The following is a 17,773-nucleotide window of genomic DNA, read 5'->3' on the forward strand; positions in this document are numbered from 1 at the left end:
GAATGAAGCAGATTCAGGTTATTGGAGGCATTGACGGGCACATGGGGACAAGAATGGAGAAACAGGCTGTCAGATGCATGACAAAGCTGATCCAAGCCTCCTGTGTGGCTCTGAGGTTTAGTCTGGTAATGAGTCTGTCTCCTTTCCAAAGTCTCCCTGCAATCAAGGGACCACTGGTATAAACATTAATTTAGTTTTTCTCACTTCCTCTCTCTTTTCCTAAATCACTCACAACAACTATGCCTGAGGCCGCAGCATCCTGACGACAGTGATTAATCTTGGAATGTGGTTCATCAAATGTTAATTGTAGTGAAAATGTGAAATTTTACTTCACAGGAGCAGCTAAAAAAAAAAAAGAAAAAAGAAAAGGCCCCCACCTGGAGATCCAGAGGCCGTGCAGTCTGGTTATCTTGTCGCTCAGATTAGCATCGACCAAAAAGACCCAGATCTTTCCAGTCGTTTTGAAAAACGTTTCCTCTCTCCCTCTGCAGCAGCAGATACATTAAAATGGAAGAGAGAACTAACGGGCTTATCTGGCCGTCAGTTGAATCTTATCAATTCAAAGCTCTGAAGCTTTCAACCTGGCTGCCCGCCTGCTTCCTCTAGCTTGGCTGTTTTAATGGTAGTCTGTAGGTAGAGCTGCTCTCTCCTGTGTCGATGTACACAGCGGCAGTTTACAGGAAGTGGCCAAACACCTTTAGGCTAGGATTTATAGACTTTCTATAAATCCTCAGAAATAGATAAACGGATCCCAGCTAAACCAGACAGCGATGAATGTGATGTCCAGTTAGCTGAGCAATATCTCGCCTGGCACGTTCCAAACACATTCAACCAAGGCCTTTTAGAAAAGCTCTTTGTTCCAACAAGGTGTTCAACAAGCCTTTTGTTCCTGCGGTGTCTGGCCTTGGACACAGAATACCAAATGGGGCATCATTTGTGCGCTGGCTGCTGACAGCCCAAGGCTGCACACACATCTTCACTGCAACAGTCTCGACCCAGCCAATTAGGTAAGGCAAAACGCATTCATGTAACATCTGTGAACACAATGTATAATAATAGAGAAGATTCTGGACAAAAAACTGATGTCACCATTTGCAACTAACTTGCCACAGTCATGTCGTAATAAGCTCTTCAGCGTAAGCTCTTCTGTCACAGCAAGAAAGACACATGCAGTTTTCCCTAAATTAATCCTAAATTCTACCCAAGGTTTGCAAACCTGTTCTGTCGCCATCTCCTCTGAACTCTTTTGAAACAGTCTGTGGACTGAGGTGGAAAATGAGGGATTAGGGCATCCTCTGGAGAATAGCTTGAATAACGAGGGATCATTTGAAACACAGGAAAAGAAAGAGTGCCAGTGGGGAATGGGGGGGAAGAATCTGTGCAGAGGGTAAAGGCGGCGATGAAAAAATAATAAATTGCCGATCAGTGAGATGGAATAAGAGACGATCCAAACACAGTCAGTAGGAGGAGGTAGGCAGGTGAGATAGAAAGAAAGAGGCAGTGAGAGAGGGAGCAGCAGGGTGCGGAGTCAAGTCCTCTCTTCGATCAGTGGGCCTGGCTCTGTGCCAGCGAGGCGATGTCCATGAGGAGGTAAATCATTTTCTGCCTGAGAAAGAAACAGGAAAAAATGATCGTTGGGGCTACGCCACCGCCAGCTTGGAATTGCTTTATTCCCAAAGATGGGAATCCCCAGTCGGCCAAGAATAAATGGAACAGTTGGCGCCAAAAAGTGAAGAAAAAAAAAAACTCATCAATATTCAAGAAAGCCTGGTATGTTGCTACAGTACATCAGGGTAAGCAACAGTAGATTTAAGCACTGGCTTGTATCAACACCGAAGTAAAAGCGACTTCTTTGTTCCTCTTCCTCTGCCTATCAAGGGAAATGTGTTAAGCAGGTTTATCCTCTGTGCCTTTGGACATCACATCAAGAAGAAGAGGCTCATGCCAGCGGGCCCTCACCTCCCATAGGACTGTTGCAGAGAAGGTGCTGTGTGTCTACGCCAAGGTTCACGCCTCAATGATGGAGGAGGGAATATTTTTTGGCGCGGTAATGATCCACAGTGTGCGACAAACTCTTCCTGTGGTGGAACTGCCTTCCAGTGTTTTTGTGTTTAATGCCCCACCCATAAAGTACTGTGTCTCCAATCACCCTATACCTACCTATCCCCCCATACCCATAGTGAGGCTTAAGACACAGGAGGGTCATTTAGGGTAAAAGTCAGGGGCTGTAGTTGTATTTATAGTTCACCTCTTTGTTCATCATGGCATTCAGCAACACATCTTACTCATATGACCCTAACTGGCTAAAACATTAGGCCATGTTGGGGGGGAACAATGCACAGGACTTAACTCAGCAGGACTCATTTGTCAGTCAATGAGTTAAGGGGCCAATTAAAGGCCCCTAGAGGAAATAATTGAAAATGCCTGCAATGAGAGTCAAAAGGTCCTCAAAGGAAAATCTCTAGCAATGGACCAAACTTGTTTAGGAGCTTCCTCCAAAAAGCAGCAGCAGTGTGTTAGAAGCCAGCGGGGAAAAGAAAACCCTCAGCTATTGCGTCAAAATTGGTTCAGGCAGCAAAAATAAAAGTCTTGGAAGAAAATTCACTTTTCAGCTGATGGGTGACAGATGATAATGAAGACATGTTTTTCCCCTGCTCCGCAGACTGCAGCCTCCCCACCCCTGGCACTGCTGACAAAGATTAACAGCTGCTTTCATCTCTTCCAGTGTATTTTCACTCTGCTCCTCAGACACTGCTCCAGGTATTTTGCTGTGCTCCTCTCTCCGAGGCTGCAGAGAATCTGGAATAACTTCACTCTCTCTATACACATGTTGAACTCCGGTTCACCCACCATCCCACCCACATCTTCCCTTAAAAAAAAAAACCTCAGGAAGGCTGTTCTGCTCAGGGCATGTCGGGAAGAAGTCTTGGCGCTAACATCAAGTCATCACCACCTGAGTGACGTTTCCAGTCTCGGAAATCGCTTCAGCACACAGCGGAGGGAGTTCACTGGATATAGAAGACTTTTGCTGCGTGTCAGATAAAATGTCCTCTTAGATTGACACATAACCTCCAATCAGAATCGAGAATAACTTCAGAGCTTGATAAACGTGGGACAGACGGACAGACAAGTGAGCCAGCATACTTCTGCTCTACTTCACCGCTTCATTAATCACTTGCCGCCAGGGTAAGACACCTAGCGATTATTTATTTGCACTTCTCCACACTGAGGCTATCACAACAAACAGGCCCGCAGGCTGCTGAGAACATTTGGGGGTGATTAATCAGTGGGTCGTCCAGAGAGACAGGACACGGGGTGGTGGTGGTGGGGGGGGGGGAGAAGTTTTAACACGTGTCTTTTGATCTTTCATCTATATTCAAGTCAATAAGCGACCCGGCAAAAACTAGAGGGGGTCCAAGTCAAGCGAAATGAGCTGTGCTGTCAAAAGCTGTGATATAAGATGCAGGATGGAGGGGAAAACTGTAAACGGAGTCCAACCACATGGGAAAATGTGTCCCTGAGAACCGCCACTAAGACGTTACAGCGACTACAACCGCATTATTCAAGCTAAGCAGTTTATCCTGTATCACACACTCGTAAAGTCAACCACAGAAATACACAGCGCAACACACACTGGGCCACATAGAGCGTATGGGGATAATGGGATTTTTAGCGCACTACAGCTGGCTCTCACGTGCTGGGTCGTGAACCGATTACAAACTATAATCCGCTCCATTCACGGCGATGTGCATGCAGAAAGCAGCCACAGAAACGCTGAGGAGATAAATCCTCCTTGCTACTTTTAGTTTCATACAGTGTGTGTGTGTGTGATTTTTTTTCTTTTTTCACGTGTACTACACAAGCTTCTGCCTTGTGTCATTTGTTCATGGACGAGAGCGGGTCGAGGGGCGTAATATGCTGCACAAAAACTCTTAATCTCTTCTAACTCTCCACTAAGGCGCACATTGTGGTGCAAACATGTGGAATATGTACTCGAAGCACTATTATGTTTCCCCCGAGTCATAATGTAGCTGATTGTGTATATAGTGTGCCAATTTACAGTGAAGCAAAATGTGTGCGTTTGCAAATAATAAAGTGTCAACAATCTACAGTGTGCGAGCGTGGTGAAATGGTTCATCTATTGAAGCTGTGGGTGATGAGGTAAACACTAAAGCACCTGCCCTGACAATGGCCTTATCCTCACTGGTAATCTGATCTCCACCCGTAAAAAAAAAAAAAAAAGCCGGGCCCGTCCCCATCCAGCACAGAGCTGCTGCTGCCTGTGTGTGTTACTGAAAATGAAAAATAAAGCACTACCGTTTGGGGAAATCAACCTACAAGCACTGATTGGGCAGCTATTAGTTATTCATGTTGAATAGAAGGCCATGGCGTGTAGCTGAGCGCCCGAGGAGCAGTGATGCTTCGGCCCCACCAGGAGCCATCTTTGTTTCTCTGGATTGTAGAGACATAACGGCAGCTCGGTGGAGCAGGAGGCCACCGTCTCTCTCCTCTGCGTCTACACACAATAGGTCATGAAACTCCTCAACACATATTCCCCGCCATCAGCTATTGCAATTTCGCTCTTCTTTTATTCCACCACACTCTCACACTGTGCCTCAGCCATAATGCAAAAGTCACTGCGGTTATAATGACAAAGATAATAGAGTCCATTTGCATGTCTTTCACTGAGGGGCACTAAGGAGGTTTAGATGGCATCTCTCAGCTCCCACAGGCGTATAGCACATAATATCCATTCAACAGGCTAGGGGTTAAAGAATTTGCAGCGTTGTGCGTGATAACATAACACTAATGTACTGATCATGAAGCCCTGTGGGCAACTGTAGTCGTTATACATCTGAATGGGGAATGCTCAAAGTGGGCAGTATAACAGAACTGGAAATGGATTGATGCTGAGGGCGTCACCTCTTCTGCCCACACTCAACTATTCTCACACTAACTGGCTGTCTTTTTTTTTTTGGTCGACCCTTAACAGCATGCTGACAGAAAAAGGCAGCACTGTTACCGAACGAGCCTACAGGACAGAGGTCTGCGCTCCACATCCTCTCATTTCACCATGTGTGAAAGGAATCTGTCAGGAGTGGACAGCCGTGCTTTCCCCTCTTCCCTCAGGGCTTAGTACACGTGGACCCAGGGTGAGTGCACAGGCTTGAGTCAGCGCTTCGGCTCTTTGTTTGTCAGCCCCCCCCCCCCCAACTCGCCCCCGTCGCCCCCCTGCAGGCTATGTGAGTGGGCCAGACAGACTTCCTGACTCAGGCATTCAATTGGGGGGAACAGGGGAAAGGGCACCGGGTTATCCCTCACGCAGACCGCACCGAACCCTTGGCTTTTTTTTTTCTTTCTCCCCCATCGCTGGAGCTGTTCGCCATTCATGATGACAGGCACAAGTGATTCTGGGTCGCCCGTCACAACAGTGCCAATAACCCTCATGCTGCAGGGGGCCAAACACTATCACACAGTGTTATCATATCCCAGGGAACAGGCGAACATGCAGACACCCAAGGAAGAGGCAAGGACATCAGCCACAGTGAAATCAGAGCTTCGGCTGTGCAGCAAAGTCAGATTATATGAAGAGTAACGCAGAGAATCGAAATCAGGGTTTTGTCATGTAATATTCAGCATATACCCCCGTGAAGCATGCATTATATACGAGTCACTCGGGCTGCATCAACATCACCTCCATGCTAACATTCGATACAGTAAAGATTAAATCTGCCAGAAAACAATGAGATCTGTTACCTGAGAATCATGGAGGATTATGAGTCAGAGAGAGAGGCAGGAAACCTATCGCTGTCTGAGAGTCAGAGGGTAACATGAGGGTAGTGGGATGCATCTACCTGCTGGAGATCCCTGAGGCTGCAAGGCCGGGCTGGATCTCCATCAACACCTCAGCCTTGACGGCGCCTGACAGGCCTTGGATGGATTCGCACCTGGGCTTATCTAGATGCTGCACTGCCTTCACGGCCTCAGCTGGTGCTGCCACTGAGTCTGCCGCTGCACAGAGGCAGCCATTAGTCCCATCAGCCTGATTATGGCAGCAAAATACCAGCTGGTGTTTTATCCGACAGTAAACAAAGACAAATACCACAGAGCAGCTCAACCATCCTCCCACTCAATACTTCTGATGAGCCATTCGCTGCCCTGGGCATGTGTTGCTCAGATTCAACAGATTAATATGAATCAGTTGTCATTTGTCAGGCTCTGGAGGTAGCAGCAGAATTAACATTTCAGCTCCATTGTGGTTGTTTCCTGAAAATGGAGCCAGGATTTAAGGAATATGCTTCCTGCCATGCTATACAGTATATTCTCCTCAATTTCTTACTTTTGCAGGAGGATTTCACAAAAGCATTACCCTTTCACCTCCGGGGAGCAGGCAGTCCAACTCCAACGACCGCACAAAACCTCACGATCCACAGAGCGGAAAAAAGAGAGACAGAGCAGCACAGAAAGTGAAAGTGAGAGAGCGAGAAAGAGGAAAGAAGGAAAAAGCAACGTCTACACCACAGCTCACTGGGCAGAAACAAAAAAAAAAAACGACACCCGGATGTGCGTTTGCTACACCTTGCTAGACAAACACACACAAGGTCCAAGGAGAGTGTCACATATCCAAGTTAGCGCAGTGCTGCCAGCGTACAGCAGAACTTACTTGACTCCCATGGTAGTGAATCCGATTTTCTTCTCCACAGGCGCAGACCTCCTGCTCCTGATGCTGTCAGAACGGAGCATCAGCCCGAGGACGCCGTCTGAATGACAACATTTACAAGCACGCTCGTCCCGGGCAGCTGCAGTCCCGCTCTGTATCTTTATCCCCCTGCCATGTGGGCCACATCCAGTGTGCTCACTCGTCCCCTCTGCTCCACATAATCTGCCCTGCCTATTTGCCAGTGACAGAGATCCCTGCTGTCAATCACAACACAGCCAACCAAACACACCAGTGTCCTGGGCTTTGTCAGCTTGAAGCCTCTCTGTGTGGATCACTGCTGACATGAAAAAAAAGTCAGAACTGCTGTATTTACCCCAGCAACACCAACACTTCTGTTGGAAACAAACAGGGTGTACTGAGAGGTAGAGATTCTCATGGAAACTTCAGGAACAATCATACCATACGGTAAATCATCAAACATGTTATTTAATTCAGAACATGAACAAGCACTGCCACTGAGGAGATGCCTCTTCTCCCTCCCTCTGTCTAAATTCTAGTCCAGTGGTCCAGGGTGCGTATTTTCAACTTCCTGATTTTTCCAATTTCCACTTTGGCAAGAAAAATCTGTCACATTTTATTTCCATTGGCTAATGACGTCTCTCTGTGGTTACTCAGAGCAGCCCTGGGGGTGGGAGATGCAGTGCAGAGTGAGTGTTGCTCATACAAAGGCCGGGTCTCTGCAGGAGAACCTGAGCTGAATGGCCACGCTGCCGCAATTACAGGAGGATTCCTTGTGCACAATCACAGTCATTAGTGCACAAACACTCACCTGGGCAGCAGCTGCGGGGCGGACGACGGGCGACCATAAAACCGCTTCCTCCTAAAACTCCTTCAGGGCCACATTCCAGCAAACAGCTGTCCGCCCTGCCCCTGCAGCAGCCTGCCCGCCTTGTCTGGGTGCCACCTCTGAAGTCTGAACGTCCCTGAATCTCCTCCTCCTCCTCCAAGGTCTTCTGGACTCTTCTATTTGTTACCTCCCTGTGTCTTTTCAGTGAGTCAACCATCCCTTCTCCTGAGTATGATTAGTATGTGGCTGCAGAGTGAAAAATAGACCAGCCCCCCCTCCAAACAAAAATACACCAACAATAGGCCATGGATAATGTCTCACGCTGCTGTGCTGAAATAAGCACACAGAGCAAAGTAGACCGCAAACTGAGCAGTCGGCTCGGCTCAGCAGTGTGCGCTGAAAAATCCCACGGGCCCCGGTGGGTAATAAACACACCGTCACAATCAGCAGGTGTTAATGGAACGGAGAGATGGGTAGAGGGATCTGAGAGGCGGCAGTTAGCCACACCGCCTAGCCCCCGCTGTGAGCTCTGCCTGGCTTCATTACACAATGCTGTGTCAATACACTAATCATATGCTCTGTCACAAGGCAATCAGCGCTTAACGTGGGAGTCAGCTGAACACATGGCTCTAAATTCATTACCCCCCACCCCTAAGTCATATACTGATGTACACATACACATAATGATATGCACGCATGCACACCCACACACGCACCCTCCGGTCAAAGTTTGACCTTTGACTCTTCCTGTCTCCTTGCGACTGTATAGTCACTCTAATTACCGTCGGGTCACCATGGACCTCGGGGTCATCTGTGTTTCAGGCTAGTTTGCACAATGACCAGAGACAGGAAGCAGGATGAGAGAAAAATGCTTTAAATGATACACTCATTGTGTAATCACATATTCTGTAAAAACAGAATTTGTTTGGATTAATTAATGACCACCGCTTTTAAATCAATAATTCACTCCCTGTTAATATGTGTTTAAACAACACTCTGTCGGATGAGGCACCAAAGTGTTGAATACATTTACTTAATACTGCGAATTTGAAGTAATTTGTTGCTTTTACCACTAAGTAACTAAAACAATCTGTATGTTCAGGTGTTTTAGCATGACATCATTAGCCTTTGAAAATAATTAAGTGATTTAAATGCACAATTAAGTGGTTCAGGGTCACAAATAATTAATCTGAGGGGACACATTACCGTCTTGCACGGCAAAAATGTGAGTCCAACCTGCTGGGGTTCTTGGTTAAGAAATCGACATTTCTGCTAAAATGATTTTTCAACTCAGTACCCATCTTAAATGAAACAAATTAAATGCTTTTTTTTTTTTTTTTTTTAAATCACAGCTGAATGGTTGACTTATTTTTCCAATGAAAAATTAAACAATGAACGGTTTTAGTTCATCACACTCGCTTTTTCCTTTCAGCAGCGAACTAGCTACAGCGGCTAGGCTCAAGCTAATTGCGTTCTAATTAAAATTTCATCTCTGAGTGGAACAGTGTTAGTGAATGTCAGACAAGTGTCTAAGGAGCCTTCTCCACTCCATTGGGGTAGAAACGGCTGTTTGGTTATTCCGTTCCTACATCCTGAGCTCTCAGGATTTCCACATGCATCCCACTAATTGTATCTTTCGAGAACAAAACAGAATACTAATCAGATAAGAGTTTTCAATCAAGCCTAAAACATGAAGGACGCTAATTTCATCACTTGCTTTTTTTTTTTTTCCCAAGCAGAGCGGTACCAGAGCAGAGAGAAAACAAAACTCTGTTGATTGATTCAGTTCTGTTTGATTTTGGGAGAGGGCGGGAGGGGGTTACATTTCAATCAGCAGTGATCCACAAAAAACAAAATGAAACATCAATGTGAGAAAAATGATGATGATGATGATGAGATGGAGGATGATGATGATGATGATGTTGATGATGATGATATTCCTGTTGCAGCTGCAGAGGGTCAGGAAGTGGGTGTGCTTCAAATCAAGCACAGTGCATCTCCAACACCCTTTCTCTCTGAGTGTGAGATGTGATGCCATGTGAGGCCGGACCGTCATCATCATTGTGTTTCTCTGGGCCAAGGAAAACACCACATTCTTGGCAGCCAATTATCTTTAGGATGAAATGAAAGGTGGAACCCTTCGCTGTACTTCCACCTATACCCCGCCCCGCTCTGCCCCACCAGGACCTGCTGCAAGGGAAAAAACAAGACCACCACCTCCCTCTTTTTCCCTGCTTTTAGCCCACCCTGGCTGGCTAGACGTGGCTCTTTAAGCGACTCTTTTTGAGTTCAGGTCCAAAGAAAACATAAGAACCAATAAATCAGTGTCAGGAATTAACCCTGTCTAGCAAAGGGCCACACCTTGGTGTTATTCAAACCCACTGCTCTTGGAAAGGAAAGCGAGATACAAAGGAAGTTGCATATTTAGTGGAATGTCCCCTTTGCCAAAGGAGAGGTCTCATGGTCCCACTTATACACTGTGACCCTATGAAAGCTGGCAAGACACACTCCATTTGGGGGTGCTTGGAGAAAACCTAAGCTCCACACCAATCCCCCACGGGCTTCCTGTCACACTCCACAAGTCCCTTCACCTCCCGTGGTGCAGAGCTTCAATGGCCCCATGCATCATTCTTAGCCACCTTCCCTTTCGCCAACATTCATTATGACATAGCACTCCTCGGAGAGCAGAGGCAGGGAGCGCATTGCACTGACCAGCCTGCCTGGGAATCTATCAATGACAATACAGCACACTGCAGCAGCCATCCACCCGCCTGGAGAGGGTGAAGTATTCTCCGGGGCAACACCAACAGCAGAGCCAAGCAGTGCTGAAAAAGCCTCCCTGAGCCTGAGATACACTGGGGCCAAATGGTTTCACTGAATTACAAAATAAGAGCCCTGCACTGCAGCTGCAGATACAGCTATGCAGCCGGAGAAGCTGTTTTAATTTGAAGAAGCAAAACAAAGATGGAAAAATAACTAAACATGAAATACCTCAGGACAATACTCAGCTTTAACCCAAGCCCCTGCGTGAGACACTCCCTCTTCATATCGAATTATGTAATTCTATTATCCATTCATGGGCACTGGTGCCTGTAACTAAAGGTTCATTTAGTCCCATGATGGTGCGTATCCCTAGGCATGCTATAATTCAAGCATGGCAAGAACAACATCTCCATGGAATGGGTGCCCCACATGGATGTTAACACCGTGAACCATGACCTTCAGCAGACATTTGAAGGCGAGTCTGTGCACATCTTGTCTCAAGCTCTCTTCACGTACTGTACACCTACACACACCGAAGCCTGGATTCATGCAGGTGTGTATGCACAACCGGCAAAAAACACTAAACACTTCATTTAACACCACAACAACTGGGTGTAATCTCTCTACGCTTTGACAGGCTCAAATGCGGTGTGATTTGACAGGAGGAGAGGAGGAGGGGGAGGTGCTTACCTAATGAAGAAGGAGGCCGCCGCGGATGAGGAAGGAGAGGGGGAGGTGGAGGTACTGGTGACGGGCACTGGGAGTCCTGGTTGGCTGGAGCTCCTCAGTCGGCAGGGCGTCAGGGTGCTGCTGCTGCTGCTGCTGCTGGTGGTGGTGGTGGTGGTCATGGTGGTGATCGGGGCCTCTGAGGGTGTGACACCTCTGTCTGCATCCCCCATCAAACCCTGAGTCTGTTGACACACAGATACAGAGATAAGACCACAGCCAACACTTACAGGTTTTATCACTCCTGTCCACCTTCCTTCCACTCCATTTGCTTCCTCCTCTGCCACAGATGGACGGGCAGCTGCTGCAGCCAGCTCTGGTTAGCGGGAGTCAGCAGTATCCACAGCAGAGAGCTCCCCACAGAACGGCAAAGGATGCTGCACCATTCATTGATTCTGGCAACACTCTCGAGGTTGCTCTAGTTATAGCCTACTGTAATTAAGTGATAACCCACATTTAATTAGTAATTAAATCACCAGCGATTTACTTCACTCTGCTCTCGATTATATCTGTAAGTCCATGGCTAATTTGGCACTTTATGCAGCAGGAGTGAGGAACGTGTCATCCTGCAGCTTGAGTCAGACTATCTAAGAGGGGGTTTCAAAGGGAATAAACAATCCAGCATCGTGTGCACGGAGAGATTTGTCACAGCTTAAATGTTTACGAGGTACCTGAATTGTGCTCGCATGTGCACACTCTGCTCCGGAAGCTTGATTATTGAACAGGAATAAAATGTGGTGCTTTGTTTGGGTGTTTTGGTAATTAATTAGTTCTGTTAACTAATGACAAAGCTGAAGCTGTACATCTACACTGAGATATGTCACACAGTGTTGCAGCATCCCTAATCAGTTATGTATATATAGGAGGGAAAAGCATGTGAGCCAAGTCTATGTATAGAAAGCTACAGATGCATATTACAAACAAATGGAGGCCATTCATACACTGAACCTTCCCGTCCTCTGTTGATGTTAAAAGTTGAAATAAATAGTGGTGAAGCTAGCTGGGCATGGGAAATCAAGGTTACGCCTGCAGTGGTTAGTTGTTGCTTATTGGGCAACACAAAGGGTGCAAAGAGCTAATTATACAAGGCAAAAGCCAACTTCAGCTGGAGTCACCACACTGACAAAAGGTTAATCCCCACCGGAGCCGCTAGTTTATCCTGCAGGACAATGATCAATAGCAGCTGACAAGAACCGGTTCTGTGGGTTCTCAACATCGGAAATTAAATAAATAAAGGCCAGAGTTTTCCTAAAAACATTTATAACGCTGACACATGAACATTGTGCAATCAGCAACGACCTTGAGTTGAGCACACACAGTGCTGCAGCCTCAGTGCCATTTGACTTGTGTAATATATGTATTATAAATACAGTTCAGGCCCTCTGCATATTTACCACCACAGTGTTTGCCCTAGATTCATGTTTGGCAACTAAAATAACATCCTTTACAATTTTTTTTATAAAGTGTCTGGCCTTCCCCTATCTGCCATTTGTCAGAACTGGATGACAGCTGTACTATTTATATGCAAGGCCTGACATGTGAACGCTATACATCAGGATGTGAGGGCATACTTACATTCTGACATTCACATGAGAGGCTTAGCTATTGCTCTGCAGAGCGCCGCCGCTGTTAGCCGTACAAGCAGGCTGCTATATTAATGCACGAGTGCATTGTCTTCTCCAAGAAAAGCTTCACTGACCATTTGTCAAACCGTGGACCTGCAGCGCAAGTGCAGGTCATGAATTCCCATTTCTTCCCTCTGAGCTTGTTAGAAGTGTTAAGCATCAACATTCTTGCTTTGGAGGTCTGGTTTTGCTCTCTTGAGGCTTCATCTTGGAGGCTAAGTTTGATATCAAGCTGCGGTGTGTGAAGTTATGATTCAAGAAGAACACCATGGAAAAACTGGCTGCAAACTGAAATGAGCCAAAGACAGATCCTCATGCAGCAGCCGGAGCGGAAAGCCTCACACCATGCTGGTGTGGGTGACAGGTTAGGAACTTGGCACATTCCAGGGAAGTAGACCCATTACACTCTGGCATGGAAGACTAGAGCACTTCACACGCAGCCGTACAGGAAGCTGATGTGTATAGCTCATCAAATCCGTCACTGATTGAGCTAATGCTGTGTCGGTTTTTAAAATCAAGTGGCAGTGAATTTTCAGCAGCACACAGCGCTGGGACAGCTGGTCACGGCTGGGGTGGCCTGTGGGCTCCTAAAGGAAAATCTACAGACATATAGGTGCACAAACGCACACACTTGAGCTCATCACAGCGCCTATCAAAGAGTATTCCCCTTGGTATTAAGACTGGGGACTTAAGCCCCTCAGCCAAGCTGCTCCCTGTAGCCTTGGACCTGGACTGGCCCTGATTCTGGCTGAACAGTACAATCTATCCCCCGGTCAGGTAATTAGGCAGTGTCAGTGGAGCCATGTGTGCTAGGCCGTTTGCACTGAGAGTCAGTAATGAGCTGGCCTTCCACCCTTTAACCCCCAGCCCGCCCTGATCCCTTAGCCTTGGTTCGCCACTGGAAAGAAAAGACAGAAAATAGAAAGGGAGGGAGACAGCGCGAGACAGATCTGAACATAATGGACAGAGTGCAGGGAGGAGTGGAGAGAAAAGAGATCGTCCTTCCAGTGAGGTCTGAAGTGAGCCGAGAAGGCCAGCATCCTATCAGCTGACCATCTTCCCCCCACAGGCCACCGGGATCCCCCAGCGACCCTTGATCCCAGCGGTCAACAGACGATTACTGCCGAGGTGAAATAGGCCCCGTGTTAATCTGCCTGTCAGGCTTGGCTGGACTCTGTAACTAACAGAGACCAACTGAGGTGAGGACAGACTTCTAACCACACTGGAGTCCTACCATGAGAGAAAAGGACGAACATACGCAGCAACTCAACAATATGCCTTTATGTCCGGCTCTTTCAACGGAAAACATTCATTATTTTTAAGCAAATGCCAGGACATAATTGCACAACAGATTTAATTGTTTCCCAATTTGGCATGTGTGGACATTGTCCTTCCCTTTCCTTCCTGTATCGTTTTCTTCTCTTGTCGTCGTAGCTTTCTGTGGCTCATTGCCACGCAGGCCCAGCTGCACCACGGCGGCAGCGGCCAAGATCATCCTGCTGGGCTTCTCACTGGTGGCACAGAAGCAGCGGCCTGGTAGCAGGCAGCTAGCAGGCCAATAACGGAAACTCTCATAGGTTAAGAGCACTTGGTCTTTGTAGATTAGCGCACATGTGGTTCTGGATTTTATGGCGCAAAGGGAGAATTGCAAATTTGGTTCAATCAATTTCTCATTTTGAATAGTTGCACAACACTGCTGGTACAGTATTTTCCTGGATTACTTAAAGTCCTTGAAGGATTAAATTCAATCAGACAGTAGCACCAGGAAATACTTATCACAGTTGGGTTTTTGCATCAGATTCTAGACGTGCATCGGACGGTCTCAGAAAAGTGCCTTTGTGTGCCTTTTGCTCAATTCAAGGCAACTTCACTCATATGAAACAGTGTCAGCTAATTACAAAGAGGGAGTTAGATAGTTTCAATTCCAACGACCACAAACATCATTCCAGATGTTCACCAGCCTTTTCCCAAGTGGGAGATTCAAGGTGCCCTATAATGGACTGTGTGTGGGAGCGCCCCAGGCTCCCGGGTTGACACACTGAAGGATTTCTATTTTACACGCGCAGCAGAGTCCAGAGCTTCTTTGTCTGAGCAACTCTGCGTGTTTTTTCCCTACAAAGAAACCAAGAGGGAATCATGAATTAAAACTGGTGCCTTTCAGCGCAGTGTTTAACTCCCAACCCTCGAGAGCTGGTGCGGGTTTTTGTCATTCTGAAGGATCTGGCTTTAATGAAAGAAACAAGCTCGAGAAAATAACACACATTTCTGCTGTGTTTCGTGACTTCATGTCCTGAGGGGACATTTTTCTCTGTCCGAGGAGGGCGCCAACCTCAGCTATGTGGCATTGAGCAACTCATCCAAGCTCCGAGGGCCACTAATTGCTTTTAGACACATAGATGGAGAACACAAGTCAGCCGCTCCCTTCTGTGCCAGGCCGTTTGATTTGGCCTGGATTGCGTACATGCAGTTAAAAGCTTTTGATGGCCTCCCATAAACCATCTCTACAGGCACTTGTTGACATTAAAGGGAGGAGAGAAAATCTGTCTTCAATTTTCAGAGCAGAAAGGAAGGACCAGCACTGCCAAGACCCATGACAGGCTGCAGTTATCCACACAGTTGGAAAAGAAATGGCAAAATTCACATCTTATAAATCTGATGGGAAATATTAAACTGAAAAACACTGGACGACGTAAGCGCATGCTGTTTGGTCCGTACACGCCGTCTACCTGGTGTAGAATGTCACAGTCAGATGTTTGTCAATCAGGTCTGAGACCAGCTGTTCCCGTCAGCGTAGGAGGAGACACATCAGTAACGATGACACCTTAACATCAGCAGCCAGACGTACAATCACTGTCAGACTGTCAGACACGTTGAGCGCTCACTGCTGGGCTTACATTACTAATGAAAAACCAGCACAAATGAGCAACTGAATAATGAAACATCATAAACAGGGTACAGCACGACTAATGATTAATGATGCAGCATGACTAATCATTAGCTCTCATGACACTGAGGGTTAAAAAAAACCCAGGACCTTTCTAAGTCTCTGAGACATCAAACAAAGCACAGGCTAATGCTTATCCAACATGAGAGAGGAGTTATGGTGACGCTGTGGGGTGGTCATTTCAAATGCCCTTGAGGAGGAGGTCAGCAGATTAGTGTTGCGATGACCTCTGGCCTCAGATCAGTCAGGCTCCTTGACTACTGAGGAATGAGAGGTCAGCAGCGCTCCTGCAGAGTTCTGACTCACAAATTCTCTGCAGAGCTTCATCTTTTCTAAAGTCTGAAATGTAACAGTTGTATTGACAAGACTTGACCTGACGAGCAGTGCAGCATGAGGTTAAAAAAAAAGGGGGCTGGTATGCAAATGTTTTGAATTAATATATGTTGATTCAATTCGAAGAGAAGTCATGTAGGCAAAGTTTTGTTCCTGCAGGAATTTAAGCGTGTTATATTATGCACTATTTTAAAAGGAAATCGTCCCTAAATGCATGAAATGTAAAACAAAAGTGAAAATTGGGGCATTAAAGATTTACCGGTCGAGGCTGAGGGATGAAGTTATTGACTCTAGAGATACTCCACATGCCCTCGAGGTACTGCTGAGCCTGGATGGTGACAGAGTTCAGGGATCCGGTGATCTGCCCTCCCGCCACCGTCACCTGGACGCTGGTCTTCGGCCCTGCGGGGAGCGAGGGGCTCTGCGACCAGCCCGGCACCCGATGTCGCTCCCCCAGGGGCAGGACATTGTGGGTGACGGTTTGGCCTTTGCCCAGCTGTTTTGCATGGACACTTGAGGACGACAGGGCGAATCTGGAAGAAGGCTGCGGTAAGAAGGACGTAGTGGGCAGGGCCGGCATGTCGGAGCCGAAGGTGAGGACGGGAGCATGGAGCGTCTGCAGCGCCTCCTGCCTCAGCTGGTGCAGAGGCGTCGAGCAAACTTGGCAACAGCTGACGCCCGCTTCGTGGCTCCCAGGGGTTTGGAGCTGCTCAAAGAGGAACGTTGCATATCCAGGGTCCTGCAGAGAGAGGAGCACACACACAAAAGAGAGGCTTTAACTTCATGCACAATATACCCCCCCCCCACACACACACTCAATATGTAACAAGTTCATCTGAAGTATATCTCACTATCTGTTCTTTTTCTAAGGATTTCCTGTGTGTTGTTCAAATTATCCATGTGCGTCAGTGGTCTGCAACCAGTGTGGTCCGCTGCTGCCCTCTGGGACCCTCACTCCCTGCCTTAACCACTTCCCTTTTAGGAACGGTTGTTTGTTTAGACTGAGATGCTTCGCCTGCATGCAACTTAAGACTGCTGATCAGGTTCACCAGGCGTGTGCTCACTTCACAGTGTCTGCTGGGGAAGGAAAGCTCGGCGGGATTTAGTAAAAGATCCCCACAGAGGCATTCTTCACCAAACATAACAAGTGGAACGTGTCACCAAGAAAATGTCAGCTTGTGGTTGCTTTTAGACATGTTGTCCAGTGGAGTTGTGTCTTTCTATTTCATCCGTGAGAGGGCTCCCCAGTGTGTCCATCTCTGCTTGGGAGGAACGACAAAAGAAAAGCAACAGCTGAGGGGACTCTAGTGCTCAAAGCTATACAATTTACATATGATAAGTGTCCCAGCATGAAAACATATGATGAGCCACCAAATGTGAAAATAACTACCTCCTCCTGGCAGCCGGAGGCTCACACAGCTATAGTGAACTATTCAAATCCTGAGTGAGGGTGGAGAATAACTTTCTATGTTTTAGGGAAACAAACAAACACACACTCTCACACACACACACACACACACACACACAAAGGACAGTCTCTTAAGAGGCATAAAGGGGCACAAGGCCTCTGCCCAGTGGAGTCGTGGCCCAAGACAGGAGCCCACAGCCCATACATAAATGTTTATGAGGCCTTTGCTCCACGGAAGCTCGGAGGTGATCAGGAGGAGTGAAGCAGCGGGGAAACAACAATCCACTGCACTAATGCAGTGCCACTTAATGCAGCTAACCCGATAGATCCGGAGACTGTGGAGGCAGGTCTAGAGACTCTAAATCTCCTCCTTGTGAAAGCAGCTCAATACGCTGACTTTTCTCTGCACACACCAGCAGCATTAATAGTACCATCTTACAACCTTCCTACAAGCTGACAGGAAATG

General features: G+C 47.1%; 1 protein-coding gene across 3 annotated transcripts in view; it reads right to left on the bottom strand.

The window, feature by feature from the left end:
• Nucleotides 1–17,773, bottom strand: part of kif26ab (kinesin family member 26Ab) — a 65,059-nt gene that overhangs the window by 21,885 nt on the left and 25,401 nt on the right. For 2 of the 3 annotated variants that reach the window (XM_083998740.1, XM_083998739.1), the window contains exons 3-4: nt 16,159–16,638; nt 10,962–11,182 (exon numbers count right to left, since the gene is read on the bottom strand). In XM_083998740.1, coding sequence (XP_083854866.1) covers nt 10,962–11,182; nt 16,159–16,638 — 701 coding nt within the window. Of the gene's footprint in view, nt 1–6,664; nt 6,795–10,961; nt 11,183–16,158; nt 16,639–17,773 lie in introns of those variants that run through there. The other variant, XM_083998741.1, reaches the window with a different exon arrangement.

The sequence above is a fragment of the Trachurus trachurus genome, assembly GCF_905171665.1.
Source record: "Trachurus trachurus genome assembly, chromosome: 22".
NCBI classification, from domain to species: Eukaryota; Metazoa; Chordata; class Actinopteri; order Carangiformes; family Carangidae; genus Trachurus; species Trachurus trachurus.